General features: G+C 50.2%; 1 protein-coding gene across 1 annotated transcript in view; it reads left to right on the forward strand.

Annotated features, from left to right (window-relative positions):
- Positions 1-26,283, forward strand: part of TRIOBP (TRIO and F-actin binding protein) — a 76,536-nt gene that overhangs the window by 13,032 nt on the left and 37,221 nt on the right. The window contains 6 exon segments of the mRNA XM_078147300.1: positions 187-1,855; positions 1,857-2,431; positions 4,007-4,124; positions 8,107-9,354; positions 11,528-11,626; positions 14,592-14,729. Coding sequence (XP_078003426.1) covers positions 187-1,855; positions 1,857-2,431; positions 4,007-4,124; positions 8,107-9,354; positions 11,528-11,626; positions 14,592-14,729 — 3,847 coding nt within the window.

Raw genomic sequence — 26,283 nt, forward strand, 5'->3', positions numbered from 1 at the left:
CCAAAGGGACACCACCAGGTCTTCCTCTCCCCATCGATCTACCCAAAGGGACACCACCAGATCCTCCTCTCCCCATCAATCCACCCAAAGGGATGCCACTAGGTCCTCTTCTCCCCATCGATCCATCCAATGGGACACTACCAGGTCTTCATATCCCCAGCGATCCACCCAACGAGACACTACCAGGTCTTCATCTCCTCATCGATCCACCCAGAGGGACACCACCAGGTCCTCATCTCCTCACCAATCCACCCAGAGGGACACCACCAGGTCCTCTTCTCCCTATCGATCCACCCAATGGGACACCACCAGGTCTTCATCTCCCCATCGATCCACCCAGAGGGACACCACCAGATCCTCCTCTCCCCATCGATCCACCCAGAGGGACACCACCAGATCCTCTTCTCCCCATCGATCCACCCAATGGGACACTACCAGGTCTTCATCTCCTCATCGATCCACCCAGAGGGACACCACCAGGTCCTCATCTCCTCACCAATCCACCCAGAGGGACACCACCAGGGCATCTTCTCCCCATCTATCCACCCAACGGGACACTGCCCAGGCATCTTCTCCACATCGATCATCTACCCACAGGAACACCATCCAACGCTCTTCTACTCAACAGGACAACCTTAGAACCTCTTCTACCCAACAAGACAACCCCTGGGCTTCTTCTCCTGCCCGGCCCACCCCAAAGGACAATCCTCAGGCTTCTCCCAGCCAACGAGATAGTCTTCGAGCTTCTTCTACCCAACGAGACAACCCTGGTTCCTCCTATTCTGCTCGATACATTCAACGGGGCAATCTTCAGGCTCCTCCCAGACAACAGGACAACCCTAGAACCTGTTCTGCCCAACGAGACAATCCCCAGGCCTCCTCTCCTGCCCGGACTACACCAAAGGATAATCCTCGGGCTTCTTCCACCCAGCAGGATAATCCTCGATCTTCTTCTATTCAACGAGACAATCCTGGGTCCTCCTCTCCCACACGATCCAGCCAATGGAGCAACCCGCGGACCTCCTCTCCCCATCGCACTAACCGTGACATTCCTTGGGCCTCCTTCCCCCTCCGCCCAATCCAAAGCGATGGACCTCGGGCTTCCTCTCCAACCCGCTCTAAACGAAGTGAGGTCCCCTGGGCCTCCTTTCCTCTCCGGCCAGTCCAAGGGGACAATTCCTGGACCTCTTCTCCCACACGCTCATCTCAACTTTCCTCTAAAACCAGCCAACGTGATACCCCAATTCGGGGTTCCAGTTGCCACAGTGGCCCTTGGAGTTCCACTTCACCTCTCTCTTCCACACATACTGCCTCCCAGGCCTCTTCTCTCTCACGTTCTACCTCCCTTGATTCTCCTAACTCCCCCTCAGTTGTGTGCATTGGACACCGAGATGCACCCCGGGCATCCTCACCCCCCCGATTTTCTCAGCATGACCCATTCTCATTCTTTCCTGAACCCCATGATGATGAGAGCCAATCCGCCCATCATGAACCCCCCTATATCCCTCCAGCTGTCTGTATTGGGCACCGAGATGCCCCTCGGGCCTCTTCGCCTCCTCGCTACTCCCAACATGATCCCTTTCCTTTCCTCCCAAATACCTCAGACACTGCAGAGAGCCAATCTCCTCAACATGACCCTCCCCAGATGCCACCTCCTGTGTGCATTGGGCACCGGGATGCTCCCCGGGCCTCATCCCCTCCACGCCAGTCCCAGCAAGAGCCTTCCTTCCTCTATCAAGATCCCCCTGGAGCTAGCTCTGAGAGCCTGGCTCCCTCCACAAGCTCTGTGCATGATGCCCCCCATGTGCCACCTCCTGTATGCATTGGGCACCGGGATGCCCCTCCCTTCTCTTCTCCCCCCACGCCATGTTCAGCATGACCCTTCCCTCCTTTACCAGGATCCCCCTGGGGCCAGCTCTGAGAGCCTGGCTCTCTCTGTAGATTCTCAGCATCACCCTCCCCAGATGCCATCTCCTGTGTGCATTGGGCACCGCGATGCCCCACTTTTTACTTCCCCCCCATGCCAGGCCCACAATGACCCTTCCCTCCTCACTCAGAACCCTCCAGGTGCCAGCTCCAAGAGCCTTACTCCTTCCATGGACTCCCTGCACGATCCCCTCCAACCAACCCTCCATGTGTGCATTGGGCACCGAGATGCCCCACGTAACTCCTCCCCGCCCCGCCATTGGGACTCCCCTGGGGTTGCTAGGTATTCTTCCCCCCCACCAGGGCCCTCTGCTTCCAAGGGGTCTGGCAATGGGGAGGGCAGACGTAACCTGGAACGGGAGGAATACACAGTGTTGGCTGATCTTCCCCCACCCAAGAGGCTGAACCAGAAAGAGGCCATGGGCAAGCAGAACGGCAGTGCCAGTGACCGCACCCGCAGCCCCGGCCTCACCGAGGTGGAGCGAATCTTCAGGCACGAGCGCAGGTGAGGCCTCAGGAGGGCAGGGTCTGCAGCCATCTGTCTGCCCTCTCTCTGCCTCCACATAATAGAAGCAAACAGCCCCAGGACTAACCTGACCTTTGAGGGTTGATGCTATGGGAGGGAGCTCTCTCCATAGGGCAGAAGACAACAGCTGCAGCCTGCATTCTCAGTGCAGAGAATGGAGCCAGTGGGGGGACCTGCACCCAGGCTCAGGGTACCAGAAACTTCATCCTTCTGAAGCTGTGGAGATGAAATTTCATAGATATAAATACAAAATCCTCCTCTTAGGTTCAAAAAATCAGCAAGAGAAGGGCAGCTAGGTGGTGCAGTGGATAGAGCACCAGTCCTGGAATCAGGAGGACCTGTGTTCAAATCCAGCCTCGGATACTTACTAGCTACGTGATCCTGGGCAAGCCATGTAACCCTGATTGCCTCTAAAAAAAATCACCAAGAGAGTGAGGCAGACTGGGGGGAGAATGAGGAAGAGGGAAGGAGAGAGGGGATAGAGACAAGTTGAGAGAGATCATGGTGTTTTACTGGATGGCAATTATGGTCAATATGATGATAGTAATAGCTAACATTTATATTTCACCTACTACGTGCCATTTAACTGCACTTAACAAATATTATCTCATTTGATCCTCACAACGACCCTGGGAGGGAGGTGCTATTATTATCCTCATTTTACAGATGAGGAAACAGAGGCAGGCAGAGGTCAATTGACTTGCCCAGGGTCACCCAGCTTGTAAATGTGTGAGGTCGGGTTTGAACTCAGGTCTTCTTGAGCCTGGGCCCAGATGCCTATGGGTCACTATTATGACAAGGCAGCCCTGAAGGCTGTATACCACCTCTAGAGAGCAGACCCAACGCTCCTGCTCAGAGCACCACATTTTAAAGGGGACCTCAGTAACTCGGAGCTCAGTGACAAGTGGACAGCATGGAGAAGGGCCTCAGGACCACGTACTATAAGAGGACTGGTCAGAAGAAGGAGGGATAGATAGACACTGAGGGAGGGACAGACACTGTCTTCAAGTTTTTGAAGAGCTTTCAGGCAAGCAGCCTGCTGGAGGGCAGAGCTCCGGACTGGGGGAGGGAGTTACGGACAAGGGGATTCTGGCTTGATGTGAAGAAAAGCCTCCTAACAACGGAAGATCATAGGATTAGAGGACCCTAGATTTAGAGCTGGAAGGGACCTCATTTTACCGAGGAGGAAACTAAGGCCCAGAGATAGCCTATGATCCCAGCTCTAGAGCTCCCCATTAAAGGTGAGAAAACAGAGATTAAGGAGATCCCAGGATCCTACGCTAGAGCTGAATGGGACCTCATCCAGCCCTGTGCCTTCATTTTCCACTGAAGAAAGAAGAAGCCCAGAGAGGGGTTCAGTTTGGTTCTGATCACACAGCCCTGGGATTAGAACCTAGAGAGCCCATGACTGCCCACTCACGTAAGCTAGATTGAGGTACCTGAGAAGTAGGGAGCTAAGAACGGTGGGGTAGAGAGGAGGCGAGGGAGGGAGGGATGGTGTTGGAAAGGGGCCCTGGGGGGACCTCAGAGACTCTGGTACCCCTTGGTTTACAGGAAGTCGGAAGCCTTGGAGACATACCAGGCCCGGGAAGCTGGGAGGTCACAGAGAGGTAGTGGGCGAGCATCTGGACAGCTACAGCGCAGACAGTCCAGCCCAGCCCTGGGCAGAGAGGTGAGCTCTTGGCCGATTCTCCTTTCCTCTCCACATCTGCCCCTCATTTGAGCCACAGTGTCACCAAGGCAATCAGGTTCCTCACTACTCTCCTGAGGCTGGGGGATGAGGGATACAGGGGAAAGGGGTGACCTAGAGACATTTCTAGTGATTGTATTGGGGGTAAGGGGAGTCACTATTCTCTCTCTCACGCTGGGATACCTACATATGGCCTCTTCCTTCACGTGGGGCATGATTTGTAGTGTGGCCAGAGCTTGAGACCCTGGGGCAGCTGGGGTAGGGATAGGGCCCCTGGTGAGCCTCCTCACTCCCCATGAGTAACCAGAGCTAGCTGGGTTTTGACCACCAAGTCTCTTTAGGTGAGGAGAGCCTTCTATGGCTATACTAATGACCTCTCTCTCCCAGCCTCCTTTGGCCAGTGATACTTGCCTACCATAGATTCTTACCTGGTCTAGACCCTCTCATTGGCCAGGGGGTCCCTCACAATGAGGTGAACATAATGAAAGAAAGAAAAATCATCAAGAGATGGGGATGTGTGGCACAATCACTTGTTTGCTCCCAAATAGAGCCATGAGCTCTAATCACCAATGATGCTACTTTAAGTATTCAGTGGGGGCAGCCCAGCAGCCCTCAGATTGAACCCCTACAGACTGCCAGCCTTGATCAAATGTGATTTAGAGTCAGGATTGGATAGTGGATATAAAAGCTAGCCTTGGAGTAAGGAAGACAAGAATTTAAATCTCACCTCTGCTACATGCCAGTTTCCTGACTGTGGTAGGGTCACTTAATCTCTTAGCACTGGTTCTCAAAAGTGTGGTTTGGGGACCCTTGGGAGTCCATGAGACCCTCTCAGGGGATCCTCAAGGACAAAATGATTGTCATAATAACCATAAATTTTCAATTTCTAATAGCATAAATATCGATAGCCCATATAAAGGAAAGCTCTTCAGGGGGGAGGTCCTCACTAATTTTAAGAGTGGAAAAGGGTCCTGAGACCTAAAAGTTTGAGAACCATTGCTCTAGAACCAAAGTTCCAGAGAGGGGGCCTATCTTCTCTGTATTACTATTGAAAGGTAGAGTTGCTCTGTATGGAGAGATGGAGTTTCCTCACTGGGTAGTTTCCTATACTAATAAAATCACAGACCCAGTCCCTCCCATTATCCTAAATTAAAATAAAAATTAAATGAAAGCTCCCACCAAATATCTGAGAAAATGACCTAGAGGCTAGAATGATACACCAGAAGCTTGCAAAGCTACAAATCACCGTGCTACAAATACAAGCTTTGAACTACCACCAGAAGTCAGCAAAGAAACAGTTCAGGACCTACCAACACTATGGTTGCTGACAGTTGCCCAGATCTACCATTGATCTACAAAAATATGAGGACAGTGGTTTTAATAGACGTCACCCTGCCAAAGACTCAATCTCCAAATTCCATGGAATGAAAAGTTTTCAAAACACAGAGACCTAGCAGAAGAAAGCAGAGCTGTACTGGAGCAGGAGGCGGTGCATGTCTTCCTCGTCATCCTCTCTGCAGCAGGAGTGATCCTGAATGTGCTTCCTGTGAGCCTGCAGGGGATAAGCTGACATTCTAATACTTTCATGCAGTTACAAATTACAGCCATTTTATCCCCGGGGCATTCGTCCATGTAATATTAGGCATTAAAAAATACTAGCTGGGCAGCAACTTGTCCCAGCATAACTTCTATGTGAAACTCATTGAAAAAGAATGAGACACTAATGAAAATTCACACAGCAAGATGGATGGGAGAGCCAGCTTCCAAGCCTGAGCAACCTGGCTTCTGGCACACCTCGATGATGTCACCCTAGACAATTCACTCGACCCCTCAGTGCTCCCAAGGAGTTCCCTAAGACTCTAAGTTGCAAAAAGGGATGCCTATCTGTATTGGGAGAAGGGCTTTCCTCCCTTGGGAGTTCCCTATAACATTGACAATCACAAGTCCAATCCCTAAGTCTAATACTCACATTAAACATCACAGAATAGTAGCAAGAGAATGACTTATCCCAGGACCAGCGCGCTATCTGAATTTAATTGAAAAATAAGATGATGATGATGGTGATGACGATGATGATGATGGTGATGATGATGGTGATGATGGTGATGATGATGATGGTGATGATGATGACGACGATGATGATGGTGATGATGGTGATGATGACGATGATGACGACAATGATGATGATGATGATGATGATGACAATGATGATGACGACGATGATGATGACAATGATGATGATGATGATGGTGATGATGACAATGATGATGATGACGATGATGATGACAATGATGATGATGATGATGGTGATGATGATGACAATGATGATGACGACGATGATGATGACAATGATGATGATGATGATGGTGATGATGACAATGATGATGATGACGATGATGATGATGGTGATGATGATGACGACGATGATGATGGTGATGATGATGATGATGACGATGATGACGACAATGATGATGATGATGATGATGATGATGATGACAATGATGATGACGACGATGATGATGACAATGATGATGATGATGATGGTGATGATGACAATGATGATGATGACGATGATGATGACAATGATGATGATGATGATGATGGTGATGATGATGATGATGACAATGATGATGATGATGATGATGATGATGATGATGACAACAATGGTGACAATGATGATGGTGATGATGATGATGATGATGATGATGATGATGATGGTGATGATGATGATGATAACCAACTTTATACAGTTGAAATCTGCAAAGCCTTTGGGGCCCTCTCTCGCTTGAGCCCCAAAACAAGCCCAGGAGTCAAGTGCTGTAGCCAGTTTGTTCATCAAACTTCATAGGGAACTCCTCAGTGAGGAAATTCCCTCCTCCAGTGCAGATCAGCACTTTTTTCTGTGGTTTATAGTCTTAGAGTTGTCTGGGGCTCAGAGATATTAAGTGACTTGCCCAGAGTCACACAGCCAGAATGAGCCAGAGGCTCCACTGGAACTAATCAAATCAATCAATCCATCAACAAACATTTATTAAGCCCCTGAGAAGTCCCAGACACTGTCCCAGGTGTTGGCAATAGAATGAATGAAATAATCCTTGCTTGAAAGGAGCCTGTATTCCCAGATCTTCCTGGCTCTGTCCATCATACCGTGTGCCTTTCATTACAGGTGTTATTATACCCATTTTATAGATGAGGACACTGAGGATCAAATGGATAAAGTCACTTGTCTAGGATCACCTGACTAGTAAGTAGGTGAGGTAGAATTTGAACCTGGGTCTCTCCGACCTCAAGGGCTGATCCCATCCCTCTGCCTGAGGTCACATGGCTTTTAAAGAGTGAAATCAGAATTTGAACCCAGGTCCTCTGACAGCCTGTGTCCTGCACCTTATAGGGCTACAGCCAAGGCTTCTCTTTAGACCAGGGGTTCTTAATCTTTTTTTGCCCCCTGAGATGGACCCCTTGGGCAGTCTGGTGAAGCCTACAGACCCTTTCTTAGAATCATGTCTTTAGGGGCAGCTAGATAGATGGTGCAGGGATAGAGCACCGGCCCTGAAGTCAGGAGGACCTGAGTTCAAATCTGGCCTCAGACCAAACACTTGACACTTACTATCTGTGTGACCCTAGGCAAGTCACTTGACCCCAATTGCCTACAAAAAAAAAGAATCATATCTTTAAATGCATAAAATATATAAGATCGCAAAGGAAACCAGTTATACTGAAATGCAGTTATAAAAAAAATTTTTTTAAACGAGGTTACAGAGCTCAAGTTAAGAACCGCTCTCTAGACTCAGCCAGCCACTCCCAGGAAGGATTTGGGCCAGTATGGGTAACCCGGCTGAGTGGTAGCTTCCTTGTATCCCTTGCCTTGCCAAGATGCCAGTCTCTGAGTCCTCAGCCTGGAGAAGGGCCATTTGTCTTTGCCTGTGCTACCCACGTCTCACCTGCCCTTTCGCCCCATCCTCAGGTGACCAAGAAGCCCCCCCAGCCTTCAGAACAGGCCTGCAGGGGCCGAGTGGAGCCAGCTCACACCAAGAACCCAGAGAGACACCCTGCGGGAGACCGGCAGAGCAAGGGGGGCTCTGTACCCCCCAAGAATCTGGTCAAACTCCCAGAGAGGGAATGCAGAGCCCGGGGGCAGCTCCTGCACTCCAAGAGCCTAGACATGCCCCCTGAGAATGACCGACAAAGGCAGAGGCAGCCTCTGGGCCTTAGACACTTAGGGAAGTCAATGGATGAGGAGTGGGGGCTGCCAGAGGAATCCTCCAACCCCAGGTCTCCCAAGAGACACCTGGAGAGGGACTGGGGTGGCCCGGGCCAGGCCTATTCAGAGGACGGGATGGAGAGGGACTTCAGAGGTCGGGAAGGGCATTCCTGCACCAGGGCTCTGGACATATATCCGGACAGTGAATGGAGAGGGCCCACCAAAGAGATTGTGGGCTGCTGGCGGGCTCTAGCCGAGCAAGTGTGCTGTAGGCGACTGGAGAGGCTCCGCCAGAGTGGACAGCTGCTAGACTGGGGTGGACTGTCCCAGCCCGGGAGGTCTGAGTGGGATTGTAATGGCCTGGGGGAGCTCAGCCTGCCCCCTGTTCCAGAGAGGCCTGCCAAGGTGTCCTGGGGAAGCCTAGGAGAGCTCCCCCATTCTAGGAAGCTGGAAAGAGCAGATGAGATGGACTGGGGAGGCCTGGGGGAGTCGGCCCTCCCTCGGAGGCCCGAGAGACCCTTGGACATGGACTGGAGGGACCTGGGAGAGCTTCCTCATCGTCATGGCCCCGAGCCTGCGGGGACTGACTGGAGGAGCCTAGGGGAGCTGCTCCGACCTAGGAGCCCGGACTCATGCGGAGAAATTGACTGGGGAGCCAGGGGGGAGCCCATGTTTACCGAGGGATCCTGGCTGGAGAATGGGGAGGCCAGACCCCCCAAGGGCACCGAGGAGGCCCCAGAGCGTGAATGGCAGAGCGCCTCAGAGCCCGCAGGGCTGGTCATCCATGACAGACAGGCAGAAATGAATGGGTACAGTCTTGGGGAGCGCCTACTGAGCCTGATTCCTTCAGTGGAGGAAAATGGGGCTGACCTGGGACAGCCAATCAGCTCAGCCCCGTGGCCAAAGACAAAACTGGAGAGCTGTCACAGGGCCATGGAGGCAGCTGGTCCGCAGGAGGAAGAGGACAAGATGGCCAACAACCTACCACTTGGCCCCCACCCATCTGAGGAGGTAAGCCTGAGAACATCAGGGTAGGAGCTATGTGCCAGCCCCTGCATCTGAACCCATCTCCCACCCAGTGGTTCTTAAAACTAGGAATTCTAGCTCTAGAACTCGTAGGTCATGCCTACAAGAGTAATAATTTAATGGGTGGCCTAGAGTAAGTCACTATCCCATCCCTTTCCTCAGTTTCCCTCTCTGGACACTATAAGCTTATGATCTCAACACACCATCCTCCTTCCCTCCCCGGGGCCCAATTAACATACCTATGACACTTTGGTTTCCTTAAACTCAACAAAAAATGTGTTTTTAAATGTGTAAAATTTATAACGGATAGCTTTTGTTTTTTACATCCCCTTAATTTGCTGGCCACTAGGTGGCGCAGTGGACCAGCCTCAGACTACTAGCCTATTAGTTGTTTGACCCTGGGCAAGTCACTTAACTCATCTGCCTCAGTTTCCTCAACTACAAAATAGGGATAAGAAGGGCACCTACCTCCCAGGGTTGTTGTGAGGATCCGATGAGGGGCACCTACCTCCCAGGGTTGTTGTGAGGATCCGATGAGATAATATTTGTGAAGTGCTTAGCACAGCACCTGGCGCACAGAGCATGTGCTAATAAATGTTTGCTCCTTTCCCTTTCTTTTCCAATTGATCCCTCCCCCTCCCCCTCCCTGGAGCCATCTCTTGGAATAAAGACTGCAAAACACAATTCAGCAAAACTAACAGCCCAGCCCAGCCCAGTCTGAATGTGCCCAGTGTTCCACACCCATAGGCTCCCACCTTGACAAAGAAGGCTGCATTTTCTCAGCCCCTTCATCATAATTACACAGGGTTCATTTTCCCAAGAAACATTTATTACGTGCTTACTGTGTGCTAGATACTGGGGACATAGACCCAAAGGAAGCCGTCCTTCCACCCCCTTTGAGGAGCTATGTTCTGCTAGGGACATACAACATGTGTGAGTGAGGAAAGGTGAAGTTTATTATGAGTAATTTGGAGAGGGCGATCATTACTGGGAGTGGGAGGGGAGGGAGTGGTCAGGAGGAGCCCAGGCAGTAAGTGGATGCTGCTTCAAAGGGAGCTATGAGTAGATACCCTGATAGGGAAGGTCAACCCACAAGAGGATAAAGGGAATGTGTAACCTGGAGAAAGGCGGAGACATCAGCACAGTGTTAAAGTATTTGAAGGACTGTTCTGTGGGCCAGGGTGTAGTTTGGTTCTGTTTGTCCTCCAGAGGGCAAGAGGGAGGGCAGAATTGTAGAAACTAGGATTGTGACTGGATTTTAGAAAAAACAACAATCAGAGCCATCCCCGAAAGGAATGGGTTTCCTCACGAGGTAGTGAGCTGCCCATCACTGGAGGTTTTCAAGTGAAGGCTGGATAGACCACTTATCAGAGATGTAGTGGTGGTCTTTTGCCTGTTACACAGGATTCAATGACCACCAGGACCCCCTCCAGCATCGAGTCTATGATCCTTTGAAATATGGCTGCCTTCAGATTTTGTTAGCACGTCAGGCAAGAGCGCCTAGGGAAATAAAGGAATGTTCTCTAAGACATTGCTAGCAAACAACTTTTAGGGCTCTGCTCATAATCCTCCAGCTACGGTGAGCCCAAGGCAGGCCATTCCACAGCTGCCATGGTTAGGAAGAGTTTTCTTACCTCGAACCTACTGGGGCCCAAGATGGATTAGTCTCAGAAGGGATGAGCAAATGTGTGTGTGTGTGTGTGTGTGTGTGTGTGTGTGTGAGAGAGAGAGAGAGAGAGAGAGAGAGAGACAGAGACAGAGAGAGAGAGAGAGAGAGACAGACAGACAGAGAGAGACAGAGACAGACAGAGACAGACAGACAGAGAGATATGAGGAGAAGAGGAGGGAAAGAGAGAGACAGAGAGAAAGAGAGACAGAGAGAGAGAGAGAGAGAGAGTAGGTCTTAGGCCCATTTTACTGATGAGAAAAGCGAGGATCACAGGTTCACTGAGTTAGAACAGAAAGGTCATCTAATGCAACCTTGTCATTCAACAGAGAGGGAAACTGAGTTTTGAAGGCATAGACTAAAAACTCGAGGGAAGTAAGTAAGAGTTACCAATGGATGGATCAGCCATGATGGTTTTTGCCCCTGCCCAGCAGGGCTGGGGGGAATGGTATGAAATCCCTGGCCTGAGACTGGTTTTCTCTCCTCACGTAGCCCGAACCAGATGGCGGCACCCTCCCTGAGCCTGGACATCCAGGAGTCGTCATGGGCCAAGAGACGTCCTTAATGACTGAGCAGGAGAAGGCCTCCACGGTAGTTGGGGCCCTGGCTGGGGGAGGGCCGCAGAAAAGAGGCATAGGCTGGAGCTAGGACCAGGTCCTTCCGAATGAGGTCCTTACTCAGGGCCCCACGACTTAAAAAAATATTTTAATAATTCTCAATATAATTATTTCCTTTGAATTCCTGAGTATTTTGTACAGGTAAAACCACAATTCTGAGAAGGGGTCCATAGGCTTCAGCAGACACTACCCAAGGGATCCTTGTTGCCCAAAAGGTTAAGGACTCCTGGTCTGGATGGATGGGGTGAGGAGGTCAGCCCCACCTAGGCCATGACGTCACCAGATCCTACAGAGAGGTAGGGGACTATTGTGTACAGGACACCAGGTTTGAGATCAAACAATGGACCTGTTTTCCAAGCCCAGCTCAGCTACATACTCCTGGTGTGACATTGGACAGCTCACTCCCCTGCTAGGAGCCTCAGTTTCCTCCTCTGTCAAATGAGAGGCCTGGATCAGACAACTCTCTAAGGTTCCCTCTACCTGGAGATCTGGGCCCCTTCAGTTCTTGTGAACCACTTGTTTACACGTGTGCAGAACACAGCACCGGGGGAGAGAAGGGCTTCAAAGCTGAGGCAAGACCCCATTCTCTGCCCTCATGGAGCTTACAGTCTCAGAGGGTCTGTTAGGTTTCTTGAGCTCACTGAGGGTTGGAGATGCACAAGTGCTCCCCAACCTTCCTGCTGGGACCACCTGCATTGCGAGGACTGAGCAGGACTGGACTGGGAAGGGGACAACCCCAGCTTGGCTCCAGAACTAGCTGGGCGGGACCTTGGGGACAACCTTTCATCTCCCCATCCTGTAAAGTGAGTGTCTTGAGTGAGTTGGTCCCTGAGGGCCCTCCCAGGTCTGACATTTCTTGCTGTAAGCTCCCTTCTAGGATTGACATTCCCTGTTCTAAGGGCCCTCCCAGCTCTGACATCCCCTGTTCTAAGCTCCCTTCTAGGACCGACATCCCCTGTTCTAAGGGCCCTCTCAGCTCTGACGTCCCCTGTTCTAAGGCCTCCCTCCCACCACTCTCCCCAGCCCCAGTGGTGATGTTCTTCATCCTAACATTCTTCCCCCCAGCTCTCACTTTCTTTGCTTCTCACTCCATCCTGCTACCCTGGACTGCCCAACATCCTCTTTTGTCCTTGATGATTATTGCTTCACACTTTCTGGGGCCTAGGCCCCAGTGCAAGAGCCCAGTAAGGGCTGAGCACACTATGCAGCAGAATCAGGCTCTGTGGGGTCAGAGATGGGCTGGGGAGAGGCTGAAACAGAGGAAAAACAGCATCAGAGGGACAGAGGGAGTCCTCTCCTTCCTTCCCACCCTTTGCCAAAAGAGAGCCCTGCTGGTCCTCGCTACAAAGGACTCCTCTCAAAGGGAAACAATGTCACCACTCTATCCACTCTAGCATGTGGTGGATGGAAGGGAAACAACATCACCCTTCCCTCCACTGCGTCTTAGAGTGGGTAGAGCTCCAGGCTTACAGTCGGGAAGACCTAAGTTCAAATCCACTAGCTGTGTGACCCTGGGCAAGTCACTCATAAGATCGCCTTTTGCCTCAGTTTCCTGGTCTGTGAAATGGGAATAACAGCAGCTCTTCCCTCCTAGGGCTCTTATAAGGCTCAAATGAGAGAATATTTATAAAGCAACAGCACCTTAGTGTTCACAAAGGGCCCCCTCTGCTCCTAACATCCTGGAAGGTGTGCAGATTAAGGGAATAGCGGTTATGATGGCACACCTGAAGCCCCCGCTGCCACTCAGGGAGACTGAGGCTGGCTCTCCCAAGCTGGAGAGTTCTCAACCTCAGCAGACCCAGGTGGCAGGAGGTCCACCCCACATCTGGCACCGATGTGTTGAGGGTGGCGGGAGGGGGCCAGCTTGCCCTTGGAGGAGTGAAGCTGCCAAGGCGTCTGTGCCGATGAGAGGACCAGGGCGGAGAGGAGCCTCTGCAACTCCAGCTGGGGTGAGATGGGGAGCCCCAGCCTTTAGGAGAGACAGAGAGACGGACAGACAAGAACAGAGAGAGAGAGAGGGAGGGAGGGAGAGAGAGACAGAGAGAGAGAGAGACAGAGAGAGAGAGACAGAGAGAGAGATCTGTGATTTTACCAACTTGGGAACTCCTACATCTAGCCCACCTAAGACTATTAGTACAAGATAGTTCTAGGACCTCCAAGGGCAATTACCACAATGCCTGGCACATAGTAGGTGCTTAATAAATGTTTATTGATTGACCTCAGGACTTCCTGATTGCAAGCCCAGAGCTGCCTCTAACCACTGAGCCACAGCAGTCATTTCCAGATACCCCCTGGCTACCACACCAAGAGGCCCCTCCATTCCTCTCCCAGAATCCAGCCTGACTGTCCTATAGATCTGTGACTCCATGCGATCACTTCCCTGCCCCCCCTCCCCAATATGTCCTACCCATTTGCTGATGCCTGAAATTCCACTGCCAGAGATTCAGATTTAGTCATTTGGCTTAATTAAGCCTTAGCCCTTCTATGGTCTCCACCATTCACAGAGATAGGGGCTAGATTTGGGATTTCATGGATTAAAGGAAACTCCCAGGAAAGGGAACTCTACCATTGCAAATTGCCACTCTTACTTCAATTCAGAGGCTTACACCCCGGAGAAGTGAGCACCGAGGGATTAGGCCAGGGTAACACAGCCCATATGGGGCAGAGTCAGAACCTGAAGTCAGGTCTTCCTGACTTCGAGGCCAATTCTCTATCCACTGTGCTCTGCTTCACCAGCACCTCTCAGAGCAAGTTTCCATTTGCTTGAGTGGACTGAGAGGAAGCCCCTGAGGGTCCTGAGCATTTGTGGGAGTGGCTAGGGGCCAGGGAAAGGACTGAGAAAAGGAAATTTCCCTTAATCCCCAGTTTGGGCTGAGGGCCTACCCTGCCCCTGCCCCACAGCGGAGACACCTTTGGACCAGCTTGATCCTGTTTGACAGGCAGACAACGTCCAAAGGAAGGAAAAGGCCGTGAGCCCCACCAAGGGCCGACTGGTGACTTCATGGCGCATGCCCGGAGACCAGCCGACGCTCTTCAACCCGTTCCTGATTTCCCTGGGGGTTCTCAAGTGGCAAAGGGTAGGCTTGGGAAGGATGGGGGATGGAACAGGGAGGGGTTGGAGATATCAGAGCTTTAACAGGTAGGAGGACAAGTAGGGGGTACCTGGGCCCCTTCTACGCCAGACTAGATGCCAGGTACCCAGAACTGGAGTCAGAGGCCTTGGGCTCCAATCCCAAATCAGCTTATTTACTACCTACCTGTGTGACCTGGCAAGGAGTCACTGAAGTTCTGTGAGCTGCCATTTCCTCATCCATAAAATGAGAGGGTTGGGGAGGTGATTTCCAAGGCCCCTTTCAGCCCCAAATCTAATGCTTCTGCTGTAGTAAAGCAGTGCACAGGGGAAAGGTTGTTGGGTCAGAAGACCTAGGTTCAAATCCTGCTGTGTTTACTCCCTGCGTGTGACTTAACCTCCCTCTCTGGGCCTCATTTTTCTACTCTGTAACATGAAGAGGGTGGGCCGGATCAGCATCTGTGAACCTATATTATATTTCCAATTCTGAGATTCTGCCATGGCCAGTTCCAAGCCTTTCCCTAGGGCCAGAAAAAAGTCTGGTTTCTTCTCCTCCCAGGTAGGGGTACAGAGAGAGGAGAAGGAAGGAAAGGAGGTGTGGCGTGTGACCCACCAAACATGCTGACCTCTCCACCCCTGTCTTCGAGCTAAGGAAGGCCAAGCTGAGAGGGTCTAGATGGGGGGAGGGCAGAGAAGACACAGAAGAAAGCCAGCTGATGGGATGGGGGTGGGGAGGGGGCGGACTCCAACCTGGACCAGGGCCAATTGCATAAACATCTGGCCTTATGTAACCGTTCCTGCTCAGGGAAGGCTGTAAACACTCAAGATGGACGGTTCCCAGTGTCCTTGAGGGAGGAGAGGGACCCGTCAGCTTTGTGGAGTTTTTTTTTCTTTTTCTCATTAAAAAAGGAGGGGGGGAAAATGAAATCAGCCCATTTCCGTGGGCAGGCTAGCCTTGGAGCAGATGTTTGGCCCTGGTTGGGCCAGGCCTGGGCGGTTATGTATTGGTTGATGACAGAACTCTGTGTCCCTAGACCCTTCTTCATTGGCCTGGATTTAAAGCCCCCCCACCCCTCCCCAGTCTTTTTGGAAAAGGCATTAAAGGCCTTTAATAAGCAAGTATGTTACTGGGAAGAATCAGACAAAAACCTTAGGAGGGAGGAGTTTCTAATCACCTTGACAGGGGTGAGGAACCTGGGTCTCCAGGCCACATGTGGCCCCCTAGGTCCTCAAGTGTGGCCCTTTGGCTGAATCCGAATGGAAAAGGAAAGCCAAGGTCTTCGTAGAATGGGTGTAACCGTCCGAATCCAGACCTTCGGGTTTCAGAGGCAACAGCTCTCTTTACAACTCCCTCTGGGAGGGTGGCTGATCAAGTTGGCTAACTGGATAAACAAAGCAGGCTCCTTCTTAGAGTCAAAGGATGCCAGAGCTGGAAGGAAATGGAGAGGTCATGGCCTTCACCTCCTCCCCCATTGACATATGGGGAAACTGAGGCCCACATGGGGTTCCGATCTCCAGGCCAGAATGTTGAGTCTATTTCTTAACCTAACAGGAAATAACCCTGAGCTATGATTGAACAGGCCTACTTTCCAGTCTCAGCTCAAGCACTCATTAGCTGCACAGACTTAGGCCATCTCACCTCCTCCTTCATGGGCCTTTATATCCTCATCTGTGAAATGGGAGATGATAGGATCCCAGACTTAGTGCTAGAAGGCACTTTGGAGGTCCTTTAGTCTGACCCCCTCATTTTACAGAGGAGGAAACTGAGGCCCAGGGAGGGAAGAGACTTAACCAAGGTCACAGAGGAGCCTCACAGAGGGGTCTGGGTTGGACTTCCGAGAAGCCCATTGCATAGCCTGGCAGGACAAGAATCCATCTGCTAATGGCCGCACACCTCAGGGAGTTCCCAGACAAGCTGATGGGGAACTTCCCAAGGGAGAAGGAACTTTCCCAGTCTCCCTCTCCTGTGCAGCTGGGCCAGAACCCTGAGTTCTAGCTTCTAGAACCTCCTGGTGCCCAGGCAGACACATGTCCAGTCGTGGTGGGCGCCAGGGTCCTGGGGGGTGCCGAGAGTTTGCTCCCCCAACTAGAGGATCTTAGCTCAGCAGCTGACTGGATCAGCCCCTTGGAGGTCCAAGAACCTTCCCACTCCAGGAACTGAAAGGAGCCTCGAAGGCCACCATATGGGCAGGATTCAAACCCAGATCCATTTACTCTAAGGCCCTAGTGTTTTCATTGTACCTCCACATCCCTTACACGGTCAGGTGTGAAAGAGAGTGAGGTATGCCCCCTTCCCTGTTTGTCTCATAACTGGTTTTTTTTGGCTAGGCAATGGGGTTAAGTGACTTGTCCAGGGTCACACAGCTAGTAAGTGTTATGTGTCTGAGGCCGGATTTGAACTCAGGTCCTCCTGACTCCAGGGCTGGTGCTCTATCCACTGCACCACCCAGCCACCCCCATAACTTTCTGAGGCAGAGAGCTGCCCAGCCCATGATGTACCTGGGAAGGCAAGGCAATCATTCCCCTCAGTGGGCCTCAGCTTTCTCACCTGTCAAATGAGGAAGCTGGACTATGGTACCTAATGTCCCTCCCTGCTGACATTCCATGTTCTAAGGGCCCTCCCTGCTCTGACATTCCATGTTCTAAGGGCCCTCCTTGCTCTGACACTCCATGTTCTAATGTCCCTCCCTGCTGACATTCCATATTCTAAGGGCCCTCCCTGCTCTGACATTCCATGTTCTAAGCTCCCTCCAGCCCTGACATTCCACGTTCTAAGGCGCCTCCCAGGCCTGACATTCCCTATTCTAAAGACATTCTCTGTTCTAAGGTCCCTCTTAACCCTGACATCTCCTGTTCTAAGCTCCCTCCCAGCCCTGACATTCTCTGTTCTAGAGACATTTGCTATACTAAGGCCTCTCCCAGCTCCGACATTTCCCAAAGCTCCTTTCACCTCTAAATCTCTGATCTTATAGTCAGTCCTATCCATGTTGCACACATGCATACAGGTCCACATCCACTTCTCTCGCCACCCCATGGGAGGGCTTGTGGTCAGGACACACAGGACTCAGAGCCCCCCCTCCCTCACCATCCTTCTCCCATCCGCTTCTTCCAAACACCTTGTAAATCTCATTCTCCTATAAACATCTGCCCGAGATAAGACTGAAAGGCCTGGTGTCCCCAGGAGATGCCCCAGATAAGAGCATGTAACTACAGGCTCAGACGGGCCCCAAACCTCACCCAGTGTCAAGCATGCAGACTCACATGCATATGCCCATGTGGGCATAGACAGGCCACTTCCCCTTCCTGGGCCTCAGTTTCCTTTTCTGTAAAATGAGGGAGTTAGACTGGATGGCCTCTAAGGGGCCTTGGAGTTCGCTTATGATCCTGTGACCCCCCAGTTCTACATGGTTCTCCCCTGCCTCTCACCAAGTTCTCCCAAGCAAATCGAAAAGTTTCCAGCAGCGTAATTCATGAGGAGCCCCAGGATCTGGCTTTAGCCTCTCCCTCCCCCATCTCCCTCTCTCACTGGCTGGCTTAGCTCCAGGCCAGGCAAGAAGGAAATTAGTCCCCAAATCTCAGAATGGTAAGAGATACCAAAAGCCACTTTGCTCCTCAGACAGAGCTTAAAGACTTGCCCTGGGTCACAGAGCTAGTAAGTGTCTGTGGCAGGATTCGAACTCAGGTCTTCCTGACTCCAGGTCCAGTACTCCATCCAGGGCATCACCTAGCTGCTCTAGAGTGTATTGTTATCCTTAAAATGTGGCGCCCACTAGTGAGCCAGATGTCCTCAGCCCAGGGCAGTGTGGAGTCAGATCACCACCTCCTTATCCACGGATGCCTTGCCTCTCAGTGCAAGCTAAAATGCACTTTCTCTTTTGCCTTTCCTAGCATTCTCATATGGAGCTGGCAGTCCACTCAGACTCCCAGATCTTCTTCACAGATACAATCCATGTGTAGCTACACCTAGTTATCATATAACTGATTTTCTTGAACTCACTTGAAGACCTTGACGTTTCTCTTACATCTCATTTTGTTAGCCTCATTTCAACATCTTGGCCCTTCCATTTCTTTCTGCCTCTCTCTCCCAGCTCTCTGTCACCTGTAGATCTGATAAACATGCCAGATCATAGATAAAAATGCTAAATAGTACTGGGTTGAAGAAGGCTTTGAGGTAGCTCGGTGACTAGAGCCTGGGCATGGACTCAGAAAAACTCATCTTCCTGAGTTCAAATCCACCCTCAGACACTTAGTAGCTGTGTGACTCTGGGCAAGTCACTTTACCCTATTTGCCTCGGTTTCCTCATTTGTAAAAATGAGCTGGAGAAGGAAATGGTAAACCACTCCAGGATCTTTGCCAAGAAAATCCCCAATAGGGTCACCAAGAGACTCACATGACTGAACAAAACCACGGTGATGGGGATAGATCCCTCGGATGCTCCACTGGAGACTTCTTCAAGTCAACCAACACTAATGACCACGCTTTGGGTCTGGCCATTGAACCAGCTCTGAATGTGCCTAATTGTCCTCTCTCCTTACCCACTATCTTGCCAACAAGGATGGCAGGAGAGATTCTAACAAATGGTACCAGGGTGCGTGCCCCATTCCTCTGGCCCACCAGGCCAGTATCTCTGTAATTAAAAGTAAATGAGGTTGATTGGGCATATCCTGCTGTTGATGGAGCCACGCTGACCCTGATCCATAGCAATCACCTTTTCTCGGTGTTCATAGACCTTAATAATATGGTCTCTGGTTTAAAGCCATCCCTTTAATAACATGTCCCAGAATGCTGGTGAAATCAAGGTCAAGTTCATTACCCTTCATTTTTCCCTCTTCTTAAAAATCAGAACATTTGTCCTGCCCTAGTCCTGTGGTCCCTCTGCTCTTATTCATGAGCTTTTTTCTTTAATAAAAAAAATTAACAAATTTTGCTTAAAGAAAACAAGACTTAAGATCCCTCAAAACAGTTGGGCAAAGTAGCACATACTAGGAACTGAAAATGATTGGACATGAAAAGGTCCCTTCTGTTCTCTGCTGGTCATGAGGAGAGAGGCCTTCCCGGCTTCTCCAGACTCACTGATAAACCCATTTGGCCTGGGATGGAGTTCACCTGGACCAAAAAACCCCAGTGCATCCAGGGCAGCTCAAGGTTTCATCTCCCACTTGGCCATTTTTCATCTGTCCTTTCTAGAGAGACATCAGGATGCAATGGAAAAGTGGCACTGGCTTTTGAGTCATGGTTCTTGAGTTCGAATTCTGGTTCTGTAGCTATGACTTGTGTGATCTTGGGCAAATCACGTCACTTTCCTGGGCCTCAGTTTCTCATATATGAAATGAAGGTGTTGGACTAGATGACCCCTGAAGTACCTTCCAAATCTACGCTCCTAAACCAGGAGCAAACTAGGAGTTGTATCTTCTCTTCCTCATCCATCTACCTCGAATACCAGTGCAAGTACTTCTTTGATCCTTCCTTCCCCTCTAATAATGGTATGTTTACCATGAGGCTCTCTGGCCAAGTTCAGGTCCTTCTGAACTTTGCTGCTGTTACTTTTAATTTTTTTAGCCAATTGGGGTTAAGTGACTTGCCCAGGGTCACACAGCTAGTAAGTGTCAAGTGTTTGGTCTGAGGCTGGATTTGAACTCAGCTCCTCCTGACTTCAGGACCGGTGCTCTATCCACTGTGCCACCTAGCCGCCCCCTACTGCTGTTATTCTTAAAGGTCTAGGTCACATCTTACTATCCACTCTCCATTACTCTCCCTTGCTTACATTTTCTGGATGCATTTCTTTAAACATAAGCTAACCAGAGAGTTCTCTGTGCATTCACATCTTCCTCTTTGAACAGGTCCACCTCTTCTTCCTTATCAGAATAGTTTCTTTGTGTATTCAGAATCTCATTCTTGAGAGCTTTCCATCCTTCTTGGGATAACTTTTGTAGAAGTTTGAAATTCTACATGCCCTTTCTTTTTCAAAAATTTTTATTTTTTCCCCACTTAATAGTATTTTACTTTTTCCTATTACATGTAAAGACAGTTTTCAACATTCACTTTTATATGATTTTGAGTCCCCAATTTTTTTCTCCCTCCCTCCCCACTCCCTCCCCAAGATAGCAAGCAATCTGATATAGGCTGTATCAGTACGATCATATTAAGCATTTCCACATTTGTCACATTGTGAAAAAAGATTCAGAACAAAAGGGAAAAACCACAAGAAAGAAAAAAAATGAGAGAAAACAGTCTGCTTTGATCTGCATTCAGATTCCATAGTTCTTTCTCTGGATATGGATAGCATTTTCCATCATGAGTCTTTTGGAATTGTCTTAGATCATTGTACTGCTGAGAAGAGCTAAGTCTGTCAAAGTTAGTCATTGCACAATGTTCCGGTTCTGCTCACTTCACTCAGCATCAGTTTATGTACGTCCTTTCAGGTCTTTCTGAAATCTGCCTGCTCATCATTTCTTATAGAACAACACATTCATATACCACAGCTTGTTCAGCCATTCCCCAATGGATGGGCATCTCCTCAATTTCCAATTCTTTGCCACCACAAAAAGAGCTGCTATAAATATTTTTGTACTTGTGGGTCCCTTTCCCATTTGTATGATCTCTTTGGGCTACAGCCCCAGAAGTGCTATTGTTGGGTAATAGGGTAGGCACATTTTCATAGCCCTTTAGGCATAGTTCCAAATTGCTCTCCAAAATGGTTGGATCATTTCACAACTCTACCAACAATGAATCAGTGTTCCAATTTTCCCAATCTTCTCCAACATTTATAATGTGCCTTTTTTGTCATATTAGCCAATCTGATAAGTGTGAGGTGGTACCTTGTTTTAATTTACATTTCTCTAATGAATAGTGATTTAGAGCATTTTTTATGACTATAGATGGCTTTAATTTCTTCATCTGAAAACTGCCTGTTCATATCATTTGACCATTTATCAATTGGGAAATGACTTGTATTCTTATAAATTTGACTCAGTTCTCTATATATTTTAGAAATGAGGCCTTTATCAGAGATACTGGCTATAAAAATTGTTTCCCAGAGTTATGATTTCCTTCTATTCTTGCTTGTAATGGCTTTGTGCAAAAACTTTTTAATTTGATGTAATCAAAATTATCCATTTTGCATTTCATCATGTTCCCTGTTTGGTCATAAATTCTTCCTTTCTCCATAAACCTGACAGGTAAAATAGTCCTTGCTCTCCTAATTTGCTTATGGTATCACCCTTTATGTCTAAATCAGGTACCCGTTTTGACCTTATGTTGGTTTTACGGTGTAAGATGTTAGTCTATGCCTACTTTCTACCATACTATTTTCCAGTTTTCCCACCAGTTTTTGTCAGTGAGTTCTTATTCCAGAAGCTGGAGTCTTTGCGTTTATCAAAAAGTAGATTATTACAGTCTTTGACTACTATGTCTTATGTACCTAACCTATTCCACTCATCCAGCACTCTATTTCTTAGCTAGTACCAAATAGTTTTGATGATTGCTGCTTTACAATAACAGTTTTAGATCTGGTACAGCTAGGCCACCTCCCCTTGCATTTCTTTTCACTAATTTCCTTGATATTCTTGACCTTTTGTTCTTCCCGATGAATTTTGTTATTGTTTTTTTCTAGCTCTATAAAATAGGTTTTTTTGGTAGTTTAATTGGTATGGCACTGAATAAGCAATTTAAGTAGAACTGTCATTTTTATTATATTAGCTTGGCCTATTCATCTATATGCCCTTTCTTTGAATCTGGCCATCCAAAATCTGGGGTGTCTGCCAGACTATACCCAGCTCCCTTTCCTTCATTACAGATTCCATGATGGGAGTGGTCACTCCTCCCTAGGGTTCCCATTGTTTTTACTTCATCATCCAGTCCTTCCTTGTGGCTCAGAGTCAAGCCCGAATTCCAATTTCCCCTCATTACTTCCCACACCTTTTGAAGGATAAAATTATAATTAAGGCAAGGCAAGAATTTATTAGCTAGTCTGATTTTTACCAGGGACAGACCTATGCTTGAATACTTGAAGTCCCCAGTTAAGTCTATATCACTCCTCTTTGCTTGGCTTGTAATCTTTTTTGTTTTTCTGAACTCTTCATCAATTTCTTCCTTCAGCCCAGGCGGTCTGTAGTATATCCTCATGACAATGTCACTTTCACTTTATCCGGATGTATTCTATCGTCTACTCTCTCCAATTCCCTGATTTCCTCCTCTGAGTATAGTCCCTTAATTTACCAAGTGCTACATTTTTCTATCTTTAATTACTCCATCCTTTCTGTAGTCTAGTCATGTACTCAAATCTGCCTCTTTGCATTAGAATCTCTAGTTCCTCTTACATTTGTGTATTGCTATTTAAGGCCATGGATCAGAACTAAGAATTTAGAATCTATTAAAAGAGACATCATATTCAGAATGGGAGAGTAATAAAGACCACAGATGTTTTGAAGTGGAAGGACCCTTAAAGGCCATCTAATCCAGTACCCTTATTTTACACTTGAAGAAACTGAGGCCCAGAGAGGTTAATCAGCCTACCCAGAGTCACACATTTAGTGGATTTGCAGAATATTGTTTCAAATATTGAAAACTATGTGGTGGAAGCAGCATTCATTTTGTTATAGAGAGCTGGATAGGCTCAATGGTTGCAAGCTTCCAAGGCAGATTTTCTTGGTATTTGGGGAGAACTTTTGACAGTGAGATGCAGCCTTAAATGAAAGGCTTATTAGGTAGTGAGGTCCCCATATCCCAATATATTCAAAACAAGGTTGGGTGACAATCAGCCAGGGTTTCCATGAAGAGGATTCCTTCTTTAGGGAGGGGTTAGACCAGAGACATGAAGTCACTTTCAAGTTGGTGACTGGATGATTTTAGAGTCTCTTCACTAACTTGACTTCTTTATAGTGTGTGTGTGTGTGTGTGTGTGTGTGTGTGTGTGTGTGTGTGGTGGGGGGTGTCTCCTTACCCCAAGCCAAGAGACTGAGAGGGGAGAAACTGAGCTTTAGATAAATTCAAATTAAAGAAAAACACATTTATTGATTATTTACAGAGTGCAAGGAAGACTCTGGGTGGGAACATTGGGACGGAAGGGGAAAAATAGTAATAATAAAAATCCAGTCCCAAGCTGTGTTCATATGGGATGATGGTGCTAGACCTGGATTTCATTGTTAGAGGAATGAGGAAGCTCCTTGTACTAAAGCAGTCAGCCCCTCTCTGAAACTATAGTCTCAGAGTTACCCGGCTGTTCAGTCGAGCCCTACTGTACTTGGGTTTTCTTGGCAAAGATACTGGAGTGGTTTGCCATTTCTTTCTCCAACGTGTCCCCATTTTACATATGAAGAACTGAGGCAAATTGAGGTTAAGTGACTTGCCCAGGGTCATGTTGCTAAGTAAGTGTCTGAGGCTGGATTTGAACGCAAATCTTCCTGACTCCAGGATCAGAATTTTATCCGCTTCACCACCTAGCTGCCCCGTAGCGTTGTCTAAATTGGTTACTTGACTTGGCCGGGGTCACACCGCCAGCGCTTATCGGAGGCTGAATTCGAACTCAACTCTTCCTGGGTCTAAGCCCTTATTTCTCCTTTTCCGTCTCCTTTTAGGAGAGGGCTCTTAATAATCCCCAGTACCCCGATGCAAACGCACGCCCAGTTATTTCTTTACTCCCACTGAGCCCTGAGGCAAATTCTTTAAACTAATTCTCAGTCTCCTCAGGGACGTGGGGAGGGATGCTTACCCTGGATCCCAGGAGGAAAACACTTAAAATCTTAGAGTTTAGAGCTGGGAGCGTCCCTCGAGGCCATTCTACAGAAGAGGAAACTGAGGCCCGGGACGTTAAGAAGGTCGCCCAAAGTCAAGCAGGTAGAGGGCGGGTGGAGGGAGGGGCGAGGGGTGTGTTTGGGATCAGCTCACCCCCACCCACCTTCACCCCTACTCTCCCACCACCACCCTGGGGAGCGCGCGCGCACGCTCGGTCCCTGCCTCTCCTTTCGGGGCCCTGGCAGCCCCGGGGATGGGAGTCACCTGTGGCCGCCTTCCGGCCTTTCTCAGCTCGTGGCCCCGCCCCCGCCCCAGCTGGTCTTCGGTCCCGCCCCCAACGCCACGCCCCTCCGCTTTCCCATTGGCCGGCAGCCCCTCCCCTCCGCCCACCCCGCGCCGGGCCCCCTCCCCCTCCCCCCTCGCGGGCTCCCCCTACCCCCGGGCTCCCATTGGCCGCTTCGCCCGCCCTGGCCGCTGCCTGCTCGGACCGCCCCCGGCCCATTGGTCCGGCGGGATCCTCCCAGGAAGTTTGAAAAAAAAAAAAAAGGGAGTAAAGAAAAGAAAAAAAAAGTTTTCTGGGCGGCTGGCAGAGGCTGCGGCCGAGCCTTGGAAAAGGGAGAGCCAAAGGGACGCGGAAGGGCGGGGATGCTGGCCCCGGGCAACTGACCGGGGCTCCGGAGCGAGCGAGTCTGCGGTCGGCCCCTGCGACCTCCGGCTCTTCTTCGGGCCAGGCCGGGCTGCCCCTCCTGGGGCCCCGGGGGCCGCCCGGCTGCATGATGACGGTGAGCGCCCCTTCCCCCTCTCCCCGGCCCCATGCAGCCCCTCTGAGCCCCCCACTTCCTGGCGATCTCCATCCGCGGGAGCGGGTTGGAGTGGCCGCCCCGCAGGGCCCCGGACGAGAAGGGGGTGGCCCAGGACTGGGGCCGAGTGTGCGCCATCTAGTTTGGGCAAGAAGGGGGGCAGGGGCAACCCGCGAAGGGGAGCCGGGGCTCTGCTGGAGGCCCCCTGGCTCCCCGTCCGCCCCCGAGCTTGGGTGTGAAGCTCGGCGCAGTCCTGTGCTGGCGTGCTCACTCCTGCGGGCTGTCAGGCTGTACTGACCCCTGGCCAGGAAAACGGGCCCAGCCTGCGCTGGAACTTGCTCCGGGTGTGATGGGCGTGGTCCCCCCCAAACCAGCCTCTCCCCAGGATCTCTCCCCCAGCAGAGCCTCGGGACGTCCCCCCGACTGCGGCGGGGTGAGGACTTGGAGCTAGAAAGTACTTCACAAGGCTGGCTAGTGTCCCCTCCTCACTTTACAAACTGGGAAATTGAGACCAGGGAGGGGAAGTGAGCCGTCTCGGGACTTGAACCCAGGTCCTCTGACTCCAAACCGAAGCCTGTGTTTGTATGAGAGAGGGCAAGTGAGCTGAACACCTGGAGCTACGAGCTGCCCGGTGGTCAGCGGGGAAATAGGGGGGTATCCCGAGTCTTGGGCAGAGAAGAGGGGTGAGTTCATTGCTTGTCTTCTGAATACGGCTCCTGCGGGAAGGGGGAGGCCGGCCTGGGAGAGGGGAGGAGGCGGCAAGCCCCGGGCCAGTCGTGTTGTTGGAAGCTGCCTGAGACTGCTGCCCCAAAATGACCAGCGTTCCCTTCTAGGTGATGGGGGGAAAACCGCAGCCGCCATCCCCACCCCGGCTTCCTTCCTCTGGGGCACCGGGGAGGGTGACCCGGGGAAGGGAGAGGATGGAGGGAGTTGGAGGGGGTGTGAGGGGCCGAGTTCCTTTTCTCCCGACTTCCCCCCTACACATACACACACCTTCTGCACCCTGAGAAGGGACTAGAGCCCTCTCT

This window comes from Phascolarctos cinereus, unplaced genomic scaffold (assembly GCF_003287225.1).
Source record: "Phascolarctos cinereus isolate Bilbo 61053 unplaced genomic scaffold, phaCin_HiC Scaffold_1;HRSCAF=81, whole genome shotgun sequence".
Classification (NCBI taxonomy): domain Eukaryota; kingdom Metazoa; phylum Chordata; class Mammalia; order Diprotodontia; family Phascolarctidae; genus Phascolarctos; species Phascolarctos cinereus.